The sequence below is a fragment of the Sceloporus occidentalis genome, unplaced genomic scaffold (assembly GCF_023333645.1).
Source record: "Sceloporus occidentalis isolate IW3139 unplaced genomic scaffold, rSceOcc1.0.p SCAF_11, whole genome shotgun sequence".
Classification (NCBI taxonomy): Eukaryota; Metazoa; Chordata; class Lepidosauria; order Squamata; family Phrynosomatidae; genus Sceloporus; species Sceloporus occidentalis.
The window spans coordinates 11,837,165-11,855,088 of record NW_028316991.1 but is presented as its reverse complement, the minus strand read 5'-3'; the positions used below and the strand labels follow the sequence as shown (position 1 = coordinate 11,855,088).

The window sequence follows — 17,924 nt, the reverse complement described above, 5'->3', positions numbered from 1 at the left end:
ATATAACGAAAGAAACCCAAGCCTGTGACTACCGATGAAAGGAATTGTTATAGAGACAGATGCACACTACAAACCCTGTTGAGCGACTTGGCGGGTCTTTAGAGAAATAGTACAAAACTATTCCAAACACACGATACAGAGGACAGAGAATTCCATGTGGTATGTAAAACATTTCATTTTAATTATACACAATTAAGCACGCTTGACGATTCATTTGATTCAGAACAAAACATAGAACATATTGGTGCCAAAAAGTGCACTGGACATTTGTAATGAATTTCATTGTTAGGAAATGCATTTAGGAGCCAGTAATTATACACGTGTTTACGGTGCCTGCACATGAAGACGGTTTACTTAGTATTTCATTTAGTTTAAGCTTCATGAATTCAAAATTATATTTTATGACATTGTTTATATTATGGTTTTGTTTTCTTAACTCTGTTCTTTGGTTTTGGTATTGAGTGTAACAGGTTATACCTTCATTTCTCGATGTATTAATTTATTTATTATTTAGCACCTCTTCTTCTGCATCACCCATTCCTTTCCCTTAAAAACATCCAAAATTCAGTAGAAAACCAATCTGCAGCTTTCATAATACAGTTTTCTACAACAGAAACAAACATTTACGTTTTTCATGTAAAAAAACCCCACAATAATTATGAAATATTATTAATTATTATTATTATTATGAAATATATTAACAGATGGCTCATTAATTGTTAATTAATTATTCTGGAAGAACCATGGATCTAGGTTGAGATAGCAGAATTTACAGATGATATTGATAACAGCCGTCTGGCATGTTCATACCAGCAAATTTCAGCAAACTAAGCAAAAAGATGTAAGATGTAAAGAAACAGAACAGATTCTGCGCGCCATTTTTATTTCTTGCATTTTCACCGCTTTTGTATGAATTTGAAATCTGATGTAATAAAGGGTTTTTTATTTTAAACATATTAAGTTCACTATATATAATGTTTTGCAGCTTCCCGTCAGTTCAAGAGTGGAGTACTTTCTATCATAATTAAATAACCCAGCACAGTCTGTTATGGCTACAGTATATAGAATCAGAAACTAAATTCTGTTCAAATTTCACCAATAGCTTGCTGTTAGATCACTAATAGCACCCACCCTAAAAAAATGTTCTTCAGACATTAATGTTCCCTTCTAGGCATTATACATACACAGCAACGTGCTGGATTTGCCCAGACAATAAGTAACATTGTTTCTAGGAGAAAAAAAATGACGACATCAAAAAAGAACAAATGATTTAATGTATAATGGATTATTTTATATGCTAAACAAATAATATTAGGGTTCAGAATACAAGAGGCTTATTATGAAAATGGACCGAATATTTTGTGAGTAAAACCGTCAATGGCACTTTAACGTGTCAGACTAATTTTTTAGAGAAACAAAGAACTTGTCAATAGTATTTTGACACAACCTTCCTTTACCACGTTACTACAGGATGTAAACAAGGATCTGTTGGCCTTCATTCATAAGCATTCATATGTGTTTGCAGGGAAGGTAGGGAGACATTGGGAGAGAGTGTGAGAGAGTGAGTGACAATTAATTTTGTTTCTGAATTAAAGCCCTCTGAATTGTGTCCAAACTAAAAGGGTAGGAAACAAAAGTTGTTTGGTCCATTTGCAAAAGTCCAATTTTATATATCGAGAGCCTTGCAAAAGTATTTACCCTTGGCACTTGTTCCTTTTTCATTGCATTACAACCTGGAATTAAAATTGATTTTTATTTGGATTAAATCTAATGGAGATACATAAAATAGTCCAAAATTGGTAAAGTGAAATGAAGAAATTGGTTGAAAAGTGGCTCGTGCATATGTATTCAACCCATTTTGCTATTAAGTCCCTAAATAAGATCTGGTGCACACAGAGCTGGGCTTTACGGAGAAGTGGCCAGAAAAAAAGCCATTGCTTAAAGAAAAAAAATAAACATGTTGCTGTTCGCCAAGAGGCATGTGGGAAACTCCCCAAACATACAGAAGAAGGTACTCTGGTCAGATTAGACTAAAATTGAACCTTTTGGCAATCAAGGAAAAAACGCTATGTCTGGAGCTAACCCAACACCTCTCCTCACGCCCCCGAGAACACCATCCAGTGGCAGTATCATGATGTTGGGATGTTTTTCATCAGCACGGACTGGTAAACTGGAAAGAATTGAAGGAATGATGGATGGCGCTAAATACAGGGAAATTCTTGAGGGAAACTTGTTTCATTCTTCCAGAGACTTGAGACTGGGACAGAGGTTTTACCTTCCAGCAGGACAGTGAATGGACAGAGATAGGTGGAATAGTCGGGATGATGAGTGGGACAGTGGGATGGACATGGAGTAGGCTGATGGGAGGGGAACGGGGGCCTAGGCTTTGAGTCTGTACTGGGCCCCAAAATGTGTGATGGTGGCCCTACACCCAGGCAGTGAATTTATGCATGCACAGATTTTCAGTAGTTGATCGAGACATATTTTGAATATTCCTGGTTAAAAAAGTTTAATTTCATAGAAAATCAGCTTACATGGGGGAACACAGCACTCACAGAGAATAGAATACCACAAGCACTATCTTTACCGAATGTGTTTGGCACATCTAGCACTTTAAGGATTCAGTAAAAATACAACTCTATCCAATTATAGTTTGAGTGGCCTTAAGACAGATGGGCACCCAATCAATTATTATATTAAACTTCTTCAATCATCCAAATAGCGATTGTGGATTCTAGACTCAATGATTAATAAACCTAAAGCACAAACACGAATAATGGCTCTACTGAATAACAGAAAAGAGAGACACAGAAAACAATATACAACTTATTGCCACACCATATTCACACACATAGTTCAAAAATCTGAAAAGGAGATGTTAAATACATAATTTCTAAAGCAGCCCAACCTAAGACTCCTGAAATATTACATTTCCTTTAATGTCTCATCATGCAGATTCTTTGTAGTGACCCGCCAAGCGTGTTGCCTAAATGGCTCTTTTACAAGTCCTCATGGATACCCTGACCTGTCATTATTTAAAGATACACTTCATTAAGTCACCTGCGTTCAAGCAGGGGTGTCTGCCATAACATACTGGTAGCAAAAGCACCAATTGGGAGTCTTATATATGATCCCAGCAGTGTAGAATAGGAAGGAGTCAGCTTCAGATTGTGTGACTGAAGAATCTGCCCCTTCACCCTGAGATTAGGGTACAAATTAATTGACAAACCCTGAGAGTTCCCAGGTAGTGTTATACAATAGTGTTATACATTATAACACCACCAACAGTGATTATTCCTTTGCACTTGCAAACCTAATAAAATCAAATGTTGTAAACTTCAGACCTACTTTCTGCTGCATATTATTAAATAAATAGGAAACAAAAGGAATAGCCACAAAGCATAAAACCATAAACATTTATTACCAAGACCCCACACATACAATATTCAACATTCCCCAGGGCACACTCTTCAAATGTCCTCCTGCTTCAGATTCCAATATCTGACACATACATATAATGCTATTTGCATAGGCAATATATTTATTACAATCACAGAATTTGTATCAGAAAAACCATTGGGCCCATCTAGTCTATTTTTTCATGTTGTAAGTACATCTAGCCATATTTTGTGTCTTGTCTTATATTCAGGGCAGCTTTATGTCTATCCCATTCATGTTTAATTCCACTCGCCGGACATCTATCACTCCTGCTAAAAGGTTGTTTCACTTATCTGACACACCTTCGGTGAAGTATAACTTTCTTAAATGACATGTCAGCCCCTAACTGTCTAGTTTTTGACCACTTAACATAAAATGTTTATTCCTTTGAATAGGAATATTTCATTATAAGAGATTTACAACTATATCAGTTGATATAGGTATTTGCCACTAAACATAAACATACACACATTAATTTAACCAAAAGCTAAACAGACATCAAAACAAACATAAGATTACTCACATTACTGGCTGTGACACAATGAGCTTCTGCTGTGCCAACCACCTACGCTTAGGTCGGTTTTTTGTTTTCGATTATTTATAATGGTTTACATGTGGAATCCATGCAATGTGTACATGCATTTAAACATTTTTTTTGTGCCCAGGGAGTTGAATTGCTCACTTATGATTGCAGCAGGTGGTCACAATTTAAAACGTCTGGATTTTAATTGGCCATTGTATCAAGCACAATATTTCTGGATGATAGAGTACACAGACTGCATGTTAAAAATGTGGAGGAGGTCTTGAGCTCTCCATTGTTTTTAACTACAAGCAGAACTGCCATCTGTCCAGGGTTGTTTAGTGGACCCCTCGAGTCCTCACAAAATCTGGACAATGGAAGTCTAGTGGGCTGTCCTCTTCAATGTCTTCCTTGATTTGGATCCCCAGGATGTCTAGACCGAGAATGGTACATGGTAGTTCTACTAATTTCCCCACATTGAGGATATGGCACAAATGCAATAGGCAATTTGTCTTTACATCGCCCTCATTGCGTATTCCACTAGTGGCTTACCTTGTTCTTCCTATAGGGGCTGAATTTGCACACTTTTCCCTCTTAACCTTCTGGAAAAAAATCCTTTACATCAGTGACATAATTTTCTATTAAAACACACTCACATGCCTTTTAGGAACACTGAACAATTACTTAGGGTGGAGAATATTCTTGTAATAATCAGTAAGTTTGGTAAATCTGCCGAGATACATTTTGTTTTTGGTAGCTGTCGAACTGGCAGCTAATGGGTTGTAGATGGTCACTGATGACTAGAGTGGGTGTCTCTGCTGAGACCAGATCAGCCGTAAGGATACCTAATTTTGACTCACAAACAAAAGGATCCATCACGGAGATGGGAAATGGGAAGGGCCAAGGGATTTTGCAACATAAATAGACTAACACTGTATTAACACAACATGGGCACAACATGATTGTGCCCAACTAAGACTGGACAGTTTAGTGTTACTGACACCTCCACTGCAGGAGAATGCACATCAAAACAGTTAATCAGTGACAGGAAATTACTGTCAATGGAAGCACTTTTCATACATGTGCATGGGGGTCCGAACAGGCCCCCACCTACATTTGCTGAACCATCGCTGGAGCTGACTTATAATGAGTACATAACATGCAGGGAGATTTGTCGGACCAAATACATCTCATGCACGGCATTTAGTTGGGGATGTGTGGAAAGGGGCAAATGCATAAGGGTGGATTCTGCAGAACTCCCCCAAGCATTTGTAAAACATGAAAATAGGGACTATGCACCTATCATATGTATCAAAATTTAAACATTGGCTGGACCAAAAACGGTGGCACCCATGATATGTAGATCTGGAGCGAAGATTGATTTTTCTACACAATAAAATTTAGGATTAGGAAGCCCTGTTAATGGATAACTAAACACAGGTATTTTGCTTCTTCTTTTCTTTTAATTACTTGGAGAATGGACTTCTTCCCATCTTTAGTCAAGCACTTTGTGAAGCTTTAGAAACTTTCACTCTGCAACCTTGTTCGTTTCTCTTGAGTTGTTTCCTACTGGGTTTGGTACTGCATTTTGTCCGTGTAATAACATATTTAGAACTAAATGTCACATTTAGGGTTTGCTGCTCATTTATTTGGATGTTTTTGTTTGCTTTGTGAAACAGCAAAGACGGGATTTGGAAAGGTCGATCTCATTAAGGCTGGAATGTTCCCAACCTTAATAATATGCAACTGTGTATGCGTTTAGCACACGCAGGAACTAATGTAGCTCAACCAGTTTACTGCGTTTTTAGTAATGGAAAGACAAAAAGGCATTAAAATAAGTGTGTCATAAAATTAAATACACATATTATATGCCTGGGTGACGAGATTCCCGCCTTGTGGCAAGGACAGTTAAAGAAATCCACTTCGGTCTCATATGGAATCCCTTTTTAAAGAGGAATTGATGCCTACACAGCTTCTAAAACTTCTTAAGGCTTGTGTTTTTATTTTATTTTTTTTCCAATCAGCGCAATTGCTTCGGGCAAAATCTGGTTTAAAAGTAAGGCAATACTTCCCCCTAATGAAAAGGGAGTTCAGATGGTGGCAACACTAGCATAGCAACTTTCACTTCCTGAGCACAGGAAGTTACAATCACTGCTCCTCATGGCAAAAACATATAATGCTAAACTGATAAATGCTAAATACTAAATTGATTTTATGGTTATAGAGAACTGTACGAAGGTTTCAAAATTCACAATAAAAATACAGTTTAGCTAACACAAAAATATAAATGGAGTTTATCCAGGACCGCCTTTACCACTGGGCAACAGGGGCAACTGCCCAGGGCCCAGACATCCTCAGGGGCCAATACAAACCTGCCTCTTTCCTCTGTGATGGCCATTTAATGACCTGGCAGATCCCAATGTGTCAGATCATAGCGGTAGAGAAACTGCTTGAAAAGTTAGGTAATACTGGAGGGAACAGATTTTACCAACCCCCTGCCTCAAGTGGTTTGTTCCACGGGTGCTTCCTGTCTGCATTGAGTGCTTCCTGTGACAGGGTGTGTGTCTGTCTTACAGGCATTAAACAGGGATTTATGTGCTTGATAGATTCCCGAGTTGGTGTTTTCACTTAAAAACAATACATATCTTGTGATGTTAACAACAAGCAAAAATGCCTAATTGTTTTAATTAGTAAAAAACTAAAATATCCATAAATACAATAAAAACTATCACTTCGCCTTTTCAGTGTCAGAAATTATTTATAGATATTTATGATTAGCAGACTGTATATAGACACATATACATAAACATATTTTTATACATGCATACTTCATTCATTTATAATAACTACAGGGTTTTCTGCAATTGCACAAGTATGCATGAGAATTAAAGATGGCCTTTAATTAGCACATTTCTCTGTATTTGCAAAAGTTGCCTTTTTTTCTTCTATGGGTAAAATCGTAGCTGATGTGTTCTTTCCCTGGCGTTCGCATAAAATGTATAAACATCATATGTTCATTTGATAGCACTTAGCACATTTTATAAAAGAATGTGTCTCGCTGCCAACTTATTTAATATAATTAAACTAATCAAAGGCCAAGAGTATTTGTCATAGAAGTTTAGTAGTCGGGAAACAAGGAAGTATAATATACTCCATAATAGTTCATGTTTATGAGTATAGAAAGATACATTAACAGGGTAAAAACCTACTGTTTCCAATTTATCTAAAGTTAATGTTGAATTGTCTGTGGAAAATGCGCATTACAAGCTTCCCGGTGTTTTTTTTTTTTTTTTGGTGGTTAAATAGGACCTTCCACATAAAACTTCGAAAAGGTTACATTTTTCAAATAATGAGCTAATTTTAAAAAAAAAGCACTATGAAAAATAAGTTTCTTCTGAGCACTAAATACAGTGTTGTATATAATATTGTAGTTTACCATTAAAGAAAAGTTTTTTCTTAGTGCAATGTGTTCCATTAAACTTGCTTTAACTGCTGAACTGTAGGTCACCATTGTACTTAACTGTGCAGACTAGATGGGCTGAATGGTAATTATCGGCTGAAAATACAGTTTCTATATTTTGACGTATGACGTTCCCTGCTGTAACACCACAGCGAGCTGATCGTTGACGACAATGCTAATAAAGTCCACTTTATTTCATAAAGCCCTTTTCTCCACAGTCTTCATGAGTCTGAGGGTTATTATGATTAGCACAAAGCAATATGAGGAGTTAGAGCGCATACCTATTAAATTAGGCCAATATAATGGAAAGAAGGAAAAGGTTGCCAGTTCAATACCAAGTAGATTGCGAATACCCAATATCAATAGCGAAGGAAGTGAAAAAGCCTAACTGATATTAAAAGAGCTCAAACACAACTGTTTGTATCAATTACTATAGACGTACTGATCAACATATATTTTATATTTGGGCAGACATGCTAAGGTGATCTTACTGGGTAAGCTTCACTAAATGATATAACAGGGATGCATGTAACACTTGCATGTATGAATATATAGTGTATTCATGTACATCTATATACGAATTTCTCACTGCACTCATAGTAACGGTATTTCCAAAAAGCGCTTTTCTAGCTTTTATTGTGATGTTTTATTTATTTAGGAATAAATCCATCTAAGCACTTCTGCTTGCTGTAACTATCAGAAAACAGATATCCAAGTACCAACTCGGGAATGTATCAAGCACATATATAACAAGCACACACACTCTCTCACTCGCAGACCTGCATCTCAACACATAACAGCTTCTCTAGTGCCAGAGACACACAACCTGCTCACACTCCAAATAGGAAATACCCATGGAACAAAGTTAGATTCTATTCTCTCCAGTTTTATCTAACTTTCCCTGCAGCTTCAGGCCACTGGAAGACAATCAGTAGCAGAAGGCGCAGCTGTGGATGGGGCCCTGGGCAGACGACCAATTTGACATGTAGTAAAGATGTTCCTAAGAAAAATTATCTAGGGGCATAGAACAATAAAGTATAAAAGGAAAATTATTAACATAAGACTCTGCAGAGAGCACAACATCCTGGGTGGTATATGAATCTTTAATAAATGAATAAAGTGCAAATATGTTACATATAATAAACCAAAGTCTCAGGAGGTGTTCAGAACTCCCAACAACTAAACCTCAATAGTGCTTGAATCAACAGACCCACCCAGACTGTGGTTCCGTCCTGCATGCCCCTACTGTGTATCTGCACCTAGACACAAATTGTGCATGACTATGTTTTATGTAACAAAGAGGAGAGCTCCATGCACTCCTTGAATCTGAAGACATTTAGCAGAATCTGTTCAACATTCTTGGGGCAAGGCCTAAATGTTTCATTAGCTATAAGATGAAGAATTAAAAGGGAGAGTCCATCCTAAACAGCCTTGCTTTTTTTACAGAGCGGCAGTATAATCCACCATCTGTGATTTCTGACGGTTTTGGCTCAGCCAATCACTGGGCACATTGGGCAAATACCAGATGTGCCGGTGGCCAAGAGGTCCTCATTCTTATGGATAACGCTCCAACAGCAGATTGGGCATTCCACCATGTAGCTGCGCACACTGCTTTCGTATAATAGTGGTGGCCACTGGACTTAAAGTGCCAGGACTGCCTACCCAACCCCATTACAGTCCTGACTCTGAGCATGCAAGTGAGCAAAGAAACTAAGATGTGTGGAATTATAATCCCAGATTTTACTGATCCCACAAGGTAACACAGAACTTCAAAACCACAATCACTCTTGACAAGACTCTCAGTGAGTTTTAAAAATATACTCAAGAAACCTTTCCTTGAAAAGGATTTGGTTGTTTATGTTACGGAATATCCTTGCAACAGTTTAATTTCATGGAAACTGTTTAAAGTAATTGCAGAGGAACTGAGTAAACCAAATCTTGTTAACACTGGCTATGGATGAACAGTTACATTTTGACACTTCAATTAAAAAATGACTACTGACGCCATTCTTGGTCTACCGTGTAGAAAGAGTCAACAGTGCTTAAAAACAAGTTAGTTGGCAGCAGGACACTGAACTCTTCCCAAAATAACTAAAGGATCACCCAATAACTAACAAAAAAAACACACATTGCCAAAGTTAGTTAAGTAACATTTAAACGTAAATTCGAAAAGCAAAAAAAATGTCGGCAAGCTCTATTTCAAAAAGAAAATTGCAGGCAGGGAGGCAACAACCACAAAGTAAACCAGACAGTGTGGTTAATGTTACTGAAACAATGTTACTACATGAATTATTACAATTATTTTATTGTTAATAAAGCACGTTGTTTTTAATAAGAGGAACACTATGCTTTGTGTCTGAGCTTCTCACCTATGTTTGCACTGCTACCATTAAACAGGTTTTGACAATGACTACACACTTAGGACACCACTGGCTTCATTACTGTGGAGGAAATGCACTGGGATCCCATGAAAGTGAGCTTCCAGAGTCTGAGCAATTGGCTTCTCAATTTTGTATGCAATGAAGAGAGGAATAGCGGTGTTAATCTAGTTTCCTTCCCTGACCTCCATATTGTCATGACTAAAAAGAGCCATGGGTATCTTTATGGATATGTATATGAGTGAGCAGCTCTGGTCTATTATTTTTTTGTTTTGGGTTTTTTTCACTAAAGGATGATGTGTTAGCATAGTTTGCAAGAGAGTTATGGTTTTAACTTCTCTAGCAAGAATGACTGAGCTAGCTATAAGCAATATCTAATTCAAGGGATAGGCAGAATTTCAAGAAATCTAACTGATTTAACTACAGAATAGCACAGAACCGGCCACGCACCCCTCCAGTCATATCTCCCTTTAGTGGATAAACTCTTATGTCTTAAAAGCTGTGGAATAATGTGACAGTATAAATTCAGCTGTCATTCCATGGGCAACTGTATCTACAAACAGGAGACATGAACAGGAGTTTATTTTATGGTGGAGGTCTGAAAGTTCTACACATGTTGGAGTAACTCATTATTGTTTATGCCTCAGTGGGGTCCTGAAACCACTAGTGAGGCATTATGAGCATTATGGCTCATGGTTACAAACCAGAAAGTCTTACAGCAAACATACTTGGAACTTTGGCACCAAGCTTTGTATTTGTATGCAGTTGTGTTCCTATTGCCTATAGGCTGTATTGGTGTGCGCATTTTAGCAACCCTGACCATAGGTTCTCTGCGATAGTCCAAGTAGGCTGTAGATTGTAAATTAGCTGATAAATATTGCATCTCATCATAAATTAAAATATGGCTCTAAATATTAATAAACATAAGGTTCTGAGAAATTGCATCATTGGCAGACAAACCGCATCCAACAGGGAGAACGATGTGGGCGGTATTAGATCAGATCAGTATCGTGCCACTAAAAATATCAGCTTTATATGTCAAATCACACTTGCCCTAGCAGGAAACAGCTTTTTAGGGAGAAATAAAACATTGTTGTCCTGTTTTTTTTAAACTTCTACTCCAACAAATGCTAATTAAATCAAAATTGCAAAACTCACATAAGGTTTGGTAGTATAAATATTTCAATACCAAATAAAGGAAGAAATCAAAAATGAAGTCAGCAAGCTGTAGAACGTCTGAAACTCATATTTCTTAGATTGCTTGTTTACTCTGTGAGATTCCTAGTTCCTTCTGCTAACCTGTGCATCCACTGTGGTTGCATCTTGACTATTCTACTGAACTGCTCTCTGGATTTGTCTTCTCACTATTGAACCTCAGCACGTATTCTGGATCTTCAGGCACAATGCTCACCTTTGCCCTTGCTATCTTTGCTATGTTCCATAATAGCCCCAGGGCTCAACCTCTGTGCGCGACCGGTGGCTCCTCCACAGCAGATTTTCCCCATCTACTTTTGAGACCTATTTATAATGTATATGAAACAATGGCCTCTAAGCACTTACATGTCTCAACATTTAACTTGTCGAATATTTTGGACCCCTAAAGGGTATTACCAACTTCTACAGTCCATTTAAAATAAAAACATATTAAAGTTATGAAAGTTTTATCAAGTAACATACATCCACCCACAGTATAGCTTTTGGAACAGGATGGCACTTGATAAATTGGCAAATTATAATAAAAAAAATATGTATTGCAAGAAAGCCTCACATCACCAAGTACAATGCCAGGTGCTGGGATACAAAAAGGGACTTCCCAAAACTGTTCCCACAAAGTTGGAAGCATAGCATTTTTCAAAATGTCTTGGTATGTTGAAGCATTACGATCTCCCTTCACTGGGCCTAACTCCTGAAAAGCAGTCCCATACTATTATCCCTCCTCCATCAAACCTTACAGTTGGCACAATGTAGTCAGTTCTCCTGGCATCCGCCAAACCCAGACTTGCCCATTAGAAGCGTTATTCGTCCCTCCACAGAACACGTTTCCACTGCTTCAGCGTCCAGCTGTGCCATGATTTACACTATTCAATCCAACACTTGGCATTGTACTTGGTGATGTGAGGCTTGCATGCAGCTGTTTGGCCATGGAAACCCATTACTTAAAGCTCCAGCCACACAGTTTTTGTGCTGATATTAATGTCAGTGGAAGTTTGGAACTCTTCAGCTATGGAATCAGCAGAGCGTTGGCGACTCGGTGACCCCACTCTGTGACTCCTCGTCGTCTTTCACTTCATGGCTGAGTTTCTGCTGTTCCTAAACGCTTCCACTTTCCAATAATACAGTTGGCCGTGGAATATCTAGCGTCCTATAACAGTACCACGCTTCAATTCATTGAGCTCTTCAGAACGACCCATTTTTTCACAAATGTTTGTAAATGCGGACCGCATGGCTAGGTGCTTGATTTTATATCCATGTGGCCACAGGTCTGATTGAAACACCTGAACTAAATAATTAAGAGGTGTGTCCCAATACTTTTGTCCATATATGGTTTGCTTTCACCATGACACTGTGTGTCCATCTGTCTTCTGATAAACAATTGTGACAATCCTCATAGCCAACATCACTGACTGCTATTCTATTACATCAGATGAATTTCAAAATAAATGGCATAGTCATAAGGCTATCCTGAAAAATGACAGGGCCAAATAAGATTTGAGCTTTACCAGCAGGGAAAATGGGCAGACTAGATTGGACAAACAGTTCATACTTGCCATCAAATTCTATTTTATTATTATTATTATTATTATTATATTTTTCTTTGTTGGTCCACTAAAAATGCATCCTAAGTTACTACAGACACTTTATATGGGCCATAAGTACACACCCAAAGTCCACATTTTGTGGACACATCAGAATCTACAAACCATTACTTTATTTTAATAAAGTAGCCTTACCTATAAACAGAAAAGGGTGTAATTGACCTAATCAATGAAGCCACAGCACCAACTTTAGCAGCTTCAGACGCACCATATGCTCTGTATTGAACAGTTTCTCCGTAGCTCACAAAGGGTTGGTTGTAAACAACAATCTTCCCTTTAGCTTCTTTGGCTCTGTTGTGTAGTTCTGTGAAAGACGACACCACAATGACTTCAGCACATATTCCTGGAAATATAATGAAATAAACAAAGAGAAAAACAATCGTGTTAGGGTTCCTTTCATACTATGTAGTGCAGCAGAAAATATCATTGCACAAAAACTGATATGTTTTTACTCAGATTGCAAACTTCATTTAGAAAAATATTTCTGGGCAACACAGCATTTTAAAGACAGGATGTCAATCCACGCAAGGACAAAAATAAAATGAAATACACAAATGTAATCAATTAGACAGCAAAAAGGTATAGTAATAGTAAAAAGATTAAGTTCTCCGAGTCACAATTAGTTTTATAATAAAGAAATTACAATTACTGAGACGGTGAAGCCATTAATGCCTAAATCAAAGGATCATGACTGTATGTTTGTAGGACATCAATGTCCTTTATTTACCCTGAATGTTCTGAAAGCTGGTACTTACTGTGACGGAAGCCTCCATCACTGGGGCCACTGGAGAAGCCTGACTGCCAGCCTCCTCCCTATTGACTATGGGCCCTGGGTTTGTAGAGACTTCTGTGGCTACCCCCAGCAGTATCATCTCATCACTGGCTGAGGGGATTATCTCCGGCAGACAGCCAGGATCTGCCACCAGGGAGTGACCACCATTCTTTGATGTTTAATGTTGTATAAATCAGTCTCCCCCCTATTGTATTGTTAATCCCGTTACTGCCCCTGTTGTCTCTGAGAGGCAGATTAAGGGGGAGGTTTGTGTCCCAATATCTTGTTTTATGTTAATGTGTGTTTTGCTGGATATATCCAGCTCTGTGTGTCTAAAATAAATCAGTCTTCGTTTGGTTTTACCCTACACTGAGTCTCGGCGAGTGACTGGGGAACCGGGGAAAGTGTGTTGTCCCAGGCTAAGGGAGCACAAGACAGCGGAGGTAGTCGGTCGGACTAGCCAGCTCCGTGACATTGGTGGCAAGCGGTGGGATTTCTTCTTAGTCTGAGGGACACTTACTTTCTACCGGGATTGACCGACAGGACGGCAGACTTCGGTCGCCTTGACAAGGACATGGATGTGGTATCCGAATTCCAGGGACTGCTGCGGGTCATCCTCTCCTGCTACACCACTGCTTTGCCTACAGAACAATACCAGAACCTGAGGCAAGTGGTTCGACGGTCAGTATGGCAGAGGGCTGTTATACGCCGGGGTCGGTGTCTTCCAAGCTCCGAACAAAAGATTAGAGACCAGCGGGAACTACGGATGTCTTTCCTGGGACAGCAACCCCAGGAGCAATGGGTATCCGAATTGGACAAGCTGGTCCAACAGGAGGTAGAGCTGGAAGATCACTATAGGGCTCTGCAGTGGTATACAGAGCAAGCATATTGGGGAACTGCGAAAGATTGTTCTCCAGAGGACTATGACTTTGGTGGCCCTGGATTATTATGGGATAGTCTTCAGGAGGATCCGGACTTCGGCAGTACAGCGGAGTGGTGGATTGAGGACATCCGGGATTTCAGGGAGTGGGACCTCCCAGATGCACTAGGACTTAAAAGTGATTTAGACTTTTTAATTACGCAGGAGTGGGAACTGGAGAAGGCGTATAAAAAACTGTTTGACCGCGTTCAACAGAATGCCCCAGTGTCCAGGGATTGTATGGATTTTGTGGATGTGATTGAGTGGTCAGCTGAGGGTGTTGACCCAGGCGGGGTGGATGGGACTGCGGTCTCCACCCCTGAGTCAGCGGGATACTGGGCAGCTAATCCAGATCCGATACTGGAGCTGTGCGACTGTGCTCCACAACCAGATCCAGAGATTGTGGATCTAACTGATTTTACATCTGAGGATGTTAACCCAAGAGGGGTGGATAACACTGCAGTCTCCACACCGGGGGCCTCAGAATGCTGGGCAGTCTGCCCAGATCTCTTAGTCCCATCTGAAGAGCTGGCAACAGGGCAGAGCGCTGCTGGCTTCTGCCCCACATCTGCAATGACTACAGGGATCCAGGGAGATGTGGCAGCCAGCCCTTCTCCCCAGCGGCAGCTCACATGTCCGGGAGCGGAGGAACTTGTTTTTCCTCCCCAGCGGCAGTGGGAGGAACCGAGAGATGTGACAGCAGGTCCATCTTCCCAGCGGCAGCTCACATGTCCGGGAGCAGAGGAAACGGCCCTCCCTCCCCAGCGGCAGGCTGACCCACAAGATTCCCTAACCCCAGCTGAAGTGCTGGCAACCAGGCAGAGCATCGCTGGCCTCTGCCCAGCACCTACCAAAGCTGCAGGAGTTCAGGGAGATACAGCGGCCGACCCGCCCCCCCAGCAGCAGAACCTAATTCCAGGACCGGATCAACCGGAACTCTCTCCTCAACGGCAACAGGAGCACCAGGGAGGGGATGCAGGCGGCATCACTCCCCAGCGGTACCCGGGAGATGGCGCAGCCGGCCCATCTCCCCAGCAGCAGCAGGAGCACCAATTTTGGGAGGGAATTAATGGGCCAAATAAACTGACTGACTACGGAGTCAACCCGTTTGGGGTCTCATCCTATGTCAGTCCAATTCGAAGGGGGGAGAATTGTGACGGAAGCCTCCATCACTGGGGCCACTGGAGAAGCCTGACTGCCAGCCTCCTCCCTATTGACTATGGGCCCTGGGTTTGTAGAGACTTCTGTGGCTACCCCCAGCAGTATCATCTCATCACTGGCTGAGGGGATTATCTCCGGCAGACAGTCAGGATCTGCCACCAGGGAGTGACCACCATTCTTTGATGTTTAATGTTGTATAAATCAGTCTCCCCCCTATTGTATTGTTAATCCCGTTACTGCCCCTGTTGTCTCTGAGAGGCAGATTAAGGGGGAGGTTTGTGTCCCAATATCTTGTTTTATGTTAATGTGTGTTTTGCTGGATATATCCAGCTCTGTGTGTCTAAAATAAATCAGTCTTCGTTTGGTTTTACCCTACACTGAGTCTCGGCGAGTGACTGGGGAACCGGGGAAAGTGTGTTGTCCCAGGCTAAGGGAGCACAAGACAGCGGAGGTAGTCGGTCGGACTAGCCAGCTCCGTGACACTTACCATTAAAAAAGGTATTACTTTTCTTCCTTTATTTTTTGCCAAATTACATTGGCGCCCATTAGATTAGCTGGCTAGCAGATGCATTGTTTCTACACAGTACAGTAAACATTCTTAGGAATAGAAAGCTTGTAGATTGTAGACAAAGGGTGTGATTTATAATGTAATTTATATAGTGTGGCAGGTGACAGTAATTTGCATTTGTGATGATAAAATCCAACAGAATTAGCAGAGTAGCAACAAAAGTGCCAGTCTGCTACAAACGTCCAATCTCTATAGTACTAACTAGAACTTTATATAATTAAAAAGAAAACCACTTGCTTGGTTGCATCGCAACTCAACATAGCTGCCTCAATACATATGAAATATATATACGAATCTGGTGGGCGCAATATTGTCCAGCTTCTCTGACAACCACTTCTAAATCTCCCCCAAAGCTTCTTGTTCTAGTTTTCAGAGCCGAGTATGATAAAAAAGATGGTGTAATGTAACAAGGAGATCATTGGAAATTGGTTTACCTTCGCAGTTTGTTGTCTATGTGGCTGTGTAGCCACAGACCAGTCAGGGTGGGACAGTTTAGGACAATTTGGGCTTGGTGAACAGACTTTTACACTTTCCATAGTTCTTTACCATCACAGGTACGATACACTTTACTTTGACCACCTCAGAACTACCCCACAAGCTCAATAAAATCACTCACTATACTACAGAGGCGTAAGTCTTATGTTTAGGGCTGCAACTAACGATTATTTTAATAATCGATTAGTTGGCCGATTATTTTTTCAATTAATCGATTAATCGGATAAAAAAAAACCAATATGCACATTTTTCGTTTATTTAAAATAATTTAATGAACTGGATGTTAAAAAACAACTTAAAATTTACATTAACATTCTTATTTTGTTATGATGTAATAAAAAACAATATTTTCAAAGTACAAGAACCCAAACACAATATTTATGAAACAAAATAACCCCAAACATTCTGAAAAGAGGTGGACTATTACTGTTCAAGAAACTTTGCCCCAGCCCTGGCACTTTGCACTCAGCACTTTGCACCCAGCACCCAGCACTTTGCACCCAGCACTTTGCACCCAGCCCTGGCACTTTGCACCCAGCGCTTTGCCCCAGCCCTGGCACTTTGCACCCAGCACTTTGCACCCAGCCCTGGCACTTTGCGCCCAGCACTTTGCACCCACCCCTGGCACTTTGCACCCAGCACTTTGCACCCAGCACTCAGTACTTTGCCCCAGCCCTGGCACTTTGCACCCAGCACTTTGCACCCAGCCCTGGCACTTTGCACCCAGCCCTGACACTTTGCACCCAGCACTTTGCACTGTGCCCCTGCACCCAGTCTCCAACTCTGCCCTGCACCCAGCCCTGCCCCCACATTCTGCCCTGCCCCCCCACTCACACCCTGCCCCCACACTCACACCCTGCACCCACACTCACACCCTGCCCTGCACCCACACTCACACCCTGCCCTGCACCCACACTCACACCCTGCATCCCCACCCCCACTCTGCCCTGCACCCAGTCTCCTGCCCTGCCCCCACACTCACACCCTGCCCTGCATCCCCACCCCCACTCTGCCCTGCACCCACACCCTGCCCTGCATTCCCTGAAACCCCACCCCCACCCCCGAAGCGAACCGCTCTGTGCGAATGGAGCCACTCACACAGAGCGATTCGCACAGACATGAAGAATACTTACCTCCGGAACGCGTCACGTAACTAAAAGAAGGCGGAGACTGCAGAAGCGGGGAACGCTCGCGGAGGTAAGTAAACAACGAATCGATCACTCGATTAATCGATAACGGAAATCATCGACAACGATTTCCGTTATCGATTATTATCGATTCGTTGTTTCAGCCCTAATTATGTTAACCAAAGCTTTCATGTAAAGCAATATCTACTAATACTTTGCTATTATTGACTCCAAACAGATGACAATTTACTCTGTTACGAGGAGCTTATG

General features: G+C 40.8%; 1 protein-coding gene across 1 annotated transcript in view; it reads right to left on the bottom strand.

Moving 5' to 3' along the window:
* Positions 1-17,924, bottom strand: part of LOC149305577 (carboxypeptidase Q-like) — a 125,170-nt gene that overhangs the window by 91,861 nt on the left and 15,385 nt on the right. The window contains exon 2 of the mRNA XM_089477578.1: positions 12,748-12,955. Within this exon, the coding sequence (XP_089333704.1) occupies positions 12,748-12,955 (208 nt within the window). The remainder of the gene's footprint in view (positions 1-12,747; positions 12,956-17,924) is intronic.